At 47.0% G+C, this 5894-nt stretch overlaps 2 protein-coding genes across 2 annotated transcripts; both read right to left on the reverse strand.

The window, feature by feature from the left end:
• Positions 1 to 489: 489 nt before the first annotated feature.
• On the reverse strand, positions 490 to 2107 carry LOC115384683 (twist-related protein-like). Its single transcript, XM_030086924.1, has 2 exons — positions 1377 to 2107; positions 490 to 958 (listed from the first exon to the last, which is right to left on the reverse strand). The coding sequence occupies exon 1, from the start codon at positions 1956 to 1958 to the stop codon at positions 1410 to 1412; it is 549 nt and encodes a 182-aa protein (XP_029942784.1). The 5' UTR covers positions 1959 to 2107; the 3' UTR covers positions 490 to 958; positions 1377 to 1409.
• Positions 2108 to 4051: 1944 nt separating this feature from the next.
• LOC115384684 (helix-loop-helix protein 1-like) lies at positions 4052 to 4568 on the reverse strand. Its single transcript, XM_030086925.1, has one exon. It carries the CDS (start codon positions 4520 to 4522, stop codon positions 4052 to 4054), a length of 471 nt encoding a protein of 156 aa, XP_029942785.1. The 5' UTR covers positions 4523 to 4568.
• Between the last annotated feature and the right edge of the window lie 1326 nt (positions 4569 to 5894).

Consider the following 5894-nt stretch of genomic DNA (forward strand, 5'->3'; position numbering starts at 1 on the left):
ACCCATGCCCACTCCATTTATCTGTGAAAGCTCTTGGGGTGAAACTGCCGTAGCACCTGCAGAAGACTCCCATGCTGACCTGTGGCTCAGCAGACATCTGGGAATATCATGCATGCCTCCCTCAGCTCCAAATTCACCTTGTTCAAACAGACCACCAGCTAATTATGGCTTTCCCAGATCCCCGAGCTCAAGAAATCACTGCAGAATAACCCACCGCTATGAAATGTTTTCTTTTGGGCCTTCCACTGTGGTTTAGTTCACTTGAAATTCACCAGCAACCAATGAAAATAAACTCAACTGCTGAGGCTCAAAGTACTTATACCATGAAAGATCAGTTTGTTTTCCAAAAATTTCAGGTATTTAAAAGACTTAATGTGCAAAAATACACTCATAACCTCGGCTGAATCATTGTTGATACAGACTCGGGCTAGCAATTCAATGAATATCCAGACAATTACGAAGAATGAAAGATAACTTCATTTTTTTTTTTTATTCAAGACATTATCAAATATTTACAAGACTCCGAATGCTCAGACTGTTATTCCCTTCAGCAATCTGTAACATTACAAAAATAAATAGCTTTTATTTGAGAGAAGGAAAGGAATTTAGAGCGTGTGTAGAAAAATAAATACAAAAGACTTCTTTTTCTGTGAAACACTGTCACAGGGAATGTGGAATGAATTGTCAGGTTTTTTTTTTCCTCTTGTTTAAAAACAGAGCAGATCTCCACTGCTCCTTTTGTTTTCACAACATTCATAGTCGCAGTGGTCTTTCTTCATATCCGTCCTGTCTGTCCTAAGTGCTCCCTCGCAAACTTTACAGTCCTTGCAAAGGAAAATATGCTGGTTTCCTCTGAGGCCTGAAGCACCACGGCTGAGCTCCAGACTCAGCTGTCCTCGGCCTGTTTCAGGCTATCCCAGGAGTTTGCCTTTTCCACCGGTTCTTTGGTTCGGGCAATCTGTGGAAGAAACAACCATGAGGTTTAAACAAACATCATAAAATATGTTTACTTCTTTTCTAATGCACATGAAGCCTAGTGCAGCAATCAATCTGATGTACAAATTCAACTACATATTAACTTTCCTGGAAAACAAACAAGTAATTTGCTGATATTTGGGTTTTGTGTCTTTTAGTTTTTACATGTATGAGCTTTAAATTCCCCTGTGATCAGGCCTGTATGACAGAATCAGAGTGACTTCATGAAAACCGAAGGGAGCGCCACACAAAGAGGTCAGTTAGAGCATCCTTTTTTGGTAATATTGTACCTGTATCGTTACTTTTTATCTGCAACCTGTGCGTAAAATGCGCACGGGTTAAGTTTGGCACAGTCTCCCCTGCAAAAAAAAAAAAAAAATAGTGAAAGGAGCTCAGCGTACCGTGCTGTCCCATCAGCAACAGCTCTGGACCTGCTAGTGGGAAGTGGTGGACAAGGACCACGCGCCCCCCATCCTCCAGACCGAAAACGCGTAGCTCAGGCGCTCGTGCGCCACGTAGCTGCAGCTGGTCCCTCGCGCGTCCAGCTCGTCGCTCTGCAAGACTTGACAGAGGAAGTCGATGTACCGGGCCGCGAGCTTCAGCGTCTGGATCTTGCTGAGCTTGTCGGACGGGAGGGTGGGGATGATCTTACGTAACGACGTGAATGCCTCGTTGAGGGACTGCGTGCGCTGCCGCTCGCGGATGTTGGCCATCACGCGCTGCGTCTGGAGGTCATCGAAGGAGCGCGCGGGGCTGCTGCTGGCCTCGCTGCCTCCGCTGCCCGCGCTGCCGCCTCCCAGGTCGCAGCTCTTCCTGCACTTCTTCTTCCCCGGGCCGGGACTCTCCGCCTCTCCCTCTTCCTCCTCGCCCGTACTCCTCCGCGTCGAGCGTCTCTTGCGCGCGCCTCTCCGAGGCAGCTGGCGGTCGGTCTCCTCCTCGCTGTTGCCCGCGCTGTCCATCGGGGAGGAGTCGTCTTCCCGCATCGCCCTCTGGAAAACCCTTCAGTTGGACAGTTCTAACCCCTGACCCAGATCCACTGAAGCGGGCACAACATCAACAAACACGGCAGGTAACGAGGAGCGCGGCCTGCAGTGGGTGGAGGCTGGTGTTACGGTAAATCTGGTGCGCCACGGAGGAGGAGAGGTGTCTGCCAGACTGGGACGAACCGGGTTCTTATAGCGGGGAGCGGGCAGGAGGATTTTGGGGCGCGCTGTGATTGGGCGAGGAGGGTGTAACATAATACTGCAGGAGAAGGAGAGCTATAATATTAGGCTCAGAGTTTAAGACGTGCGGGCTTCTTTACATAAGATTGAGGGGATGTGGGGGCAGTGCGAGGTGTGTCTTTCTGCAGCCACTCTCAAGGATGAATTATTTTCTCTCTACTCCATCCCACATTTCTTTCTGTTTTGAAAGAAATAAGTTTATATTGGGACTTTTACCTTCACTGTAGCGCTTATGATCTTGTTTTTTTTAAAGCATTTTCTTTCAAAATTGTCAAAAATAAGAAGTGAAGACCGTCCAACATACTTATGTTTTTACAGTTACCTCCTTTACGCTTCAGGACCTGTCCCTGCATTCATCTTTTGGTCTCTGAAAATAAATCAGACACATCCCAAAATCTCCTCCGTGAGTTTAGATCTATAGTGTCTCAGCTTTCGACGCCTCAGATGGGAGCAGCGGCGATGGGGAAAAACATCAAGACCTACTGAAACACAGGAGGCTGCCACAGCAGGGGGCCGCTCCTCGTATAAGCGGACCAAGGTGTTTATTTTCCCGTCAGCAGCCCCGCGATGAGGTATGCACTTAAATGAGTCTGACTCCCGCAGGGATCTCGGCACCTCGGCTCAGGTTTAAAAGACGATCCGTCGCAGGGAGCTCGCAGGGCGGATCCGTGCGCACAGCGGGGTCGCTGAGGGCGGCGCACCTCTGGAGCTCAACGCAAATACAGGAGGCGATAAAGATGAGCTGCTGCGGGGAGAGAGAGAGAGAGAGAGGGAATGAGACAGCCTACCCACCGCTACAATATAGCAGCCCAGCAGAAAGAGTTTTACTTGTTGAAATGAGATAGAGCTGGCCACTTTTGGAGGTCTGCAGTGTGAATGATGAATGTCAGGGCCTCCCATCAGGAGGAGTGAGGCCACAGCAGGCCTCTTAACACGGCCGTGGCTCAGGTCTTTCGTTTTTGGGAATGATCCGTCAGGTTTATCTCTTTGGAGCGTGTCTCATCCATCTCATATCTCTGACTTAATTTGCACCTGGGTGTCAAAGTTCTTGAGGTTCACGCAGAGGGATTTGGATTTACCTTTCAAATCGAAGGCATTCTCAAATCATTTGACAACCAGACGGCTGCTTAAGCAAATCTTTGAGGCCTGGCAGGGGGAAAACAAACAAACAAACAAACAAACAAAAACCCCTCCTACAGCCCTCCGTCTTGTCACACCTGTCAGAATTCGGCATTCGGCCAGGTGAGGCGCGCGGCTGCTGTCCAAGGTGCTGAAAAAACACACACAGCTTCCTGTCTTCATTGCATCCTCAGTATAATTATTAACTAAAAAGTTTTCAGTGATGAGATTCCACTGAATCCTTCAGATTTAGTTTTTTTACTCGGATGCACCACCCTAGTGCTGCAAATACTTTTAAATAGCGTCATAAAATGCATAAACAATTTGGTATTCTCTTAGTTTATTTCAAGCAACCCACATGGAAGTTCAGTCCATCGTTCTGCTTCGTGCACCGTGTCGCGGTGAGTTGGAGGCGATGTCAGCTGACTGGGAAAGACGCAAGTGACACTTAAATATGAAATATCTGGATGTTCTCATCTCAACAATGTTCGACTATGTATCGATTTAATTTTGTTATTTGTAGGGCTTTAAAAAAACATACTTTAAAAACAGTGGAAAGCGCACATTTCTTGAAAGTTTTTGCTCTGTTAATTTTTTTTTTTGCGTACAAAAAACATTACAGTCTAGATAAATAATGAAAGCGATCTTAAAGCAGTCCGTCCATATTTGTGCAAAGTGCAGACCAGCTGTACGGGCTCCTTGGAATCCGGTTTGTCCAGACATGCCGCTGCGTCTCAGGTGTTTTCCAGCAGGTCCGTCATGAAGGAGATGTAGACGATGGCGAGGCGCAGGGTCTCGATGCGCGACAGCCTCTTCTCGTAGGCGAACGTGGGAACTTTCCTCCTCAGCTCGTCGAACGCCTCGTTCAGGCTGAACATGCGCTTCCTTTCCCGCACGTTGGCGGCCTGCCGCTGGACCACGGTGATGATCCGCCTCCGCTTGGACTTACTGGCGTGGCGGCGGTAGCACCGCGGGGGCTGCGCCACCAGGCGCTCTGCGCGGAGGTGCGCGGTGCGCGCGCCGTCCTCCAAGCCGCGACCCCAGGACGGGTCGTTCAGACGCACCTGGCGGTCGTGAGGACTGGACGGGGTATCATCCACCTGCTGTTTGGGTGGCAAGGCGTACTTACCACGGAACCCCATCAGGTCCATGTCGGTGACAAAGTTAATTAAGGAGGGGTCCACATAGTGGCCTTGCATCTCCATATTCAGTCCCAGGATGCAGTTTTGCTGAGATGATGCCCGTTTTGTATTCCTAGTATTGAGTCATGCAAGAAAAGTCTGCTCCAAAGTTGTCAGACTGGCCCAGGCAGTTCATCTGACACTGAAACCAAAGCAGAGCAGCATAAGTCCAACTTTCTCCAAATCCGGTCAGTGCACAGCAGGGTCAGATCCTCTTTGGCTCACATCCATGAGCCTTTCCTGCTGTTTTAATAAATCCCCCAAACCACCTTGCAGTGTGGCATCTTTCAAATCTGCCGCAGCTCTAAATTGGCTCCATTTCTGATGTTAGTCCGCTGATGAGTAGCTCACAAGTGGCTTAAAAAGGGCGAGAGGAAGCTGAAGGGCCCTGTCAATTGATGCGCTGTCCTCACGGAGGCCCTTAATGAGCTTCTGAAGAACACAGGCTCTTGACAGAGGGTCACACAGTCGTGTTTGCACTCTCCGCTCTGCCTCAGAGGCTAAATAATGACACTTTTATCACTTAAACCAGCCAGGAGAAGACCAAATAGGACATTCCCTAACAGTCACTACACACCACAAGCTTTTCTGTTGCAAATTAAAGCAAATAACTGTCCGTTCCCATGGCAGGTCAGTGTCCACAACGCAGGGACAGAACCACTGGTAAAGCAGGCAGCTTCGCTCCGCTGATGAGAGAGATAAGCCAGCTTTTATAATCAGAAAATATGGCAGATTTTTGTGCCATAATTTAAAAACAGCAGGTAATCTGTCAGTGTCACTCTTGAATAATGAAATTACATCCTTAAACATTTTATTGTATTGACTCTCTATGGCATGCAAAGTATTACACATTTCATTATGTCCTGACACTATAAATCTAGAAGCTGTTGAAAGACACAAGAAGGGATACAAGACATCAGAAGTGACCTAATTGGTCACTTGTTTATTAGCATGATCACATTTAATACACACATTTAGAAACCAGTCTGACAGTGCTGCACTGGAAGTTTCGATATGCAGATGGTTTTATAGCAATCTCACACAGTGGAAAATTGTCGCAGAGACTTAAAAAAAATATTTTATGACTTTTACAACTTCTGTGTGAAATAGCTTTCACTGATTAAAGCCAGAACAACAAATCTTTGTTGTTCGTCTTTTCTTGATTGGTATTTTTAATGTAGAAAATTGACATTTCAATGAGATTTTCATTGTGATTTAAAAGCCAGTTAACCTCTGATTCCTCAACAGTAAAAACACATTCCTTGAAGTCATTACCTTATCCATTTTCTTCCTCCTTCTTTTGAAGCAGGTGTAATCTTTTATTTTGAAGTGAAACAGGTACACTGTAAATGCAAACGATGACATGACTTAGGTGTAAATAGTATATTCAACTTAA

This window comes from Salarias fasciatus, unplaced genomic scaffold, assembly GCF_902148845.1.
Source record: "Salarias fasciatus unplaced genomic scaffold, fSalaFa1.1, whole genome shotgun sequence".
Classification (NCBI taxonomy): Eukaryota; Metazoa; Chordata; class Actinopteri; order Blenniiformes; family Blenniidae; genus Salarias; species Salarias fasciatus.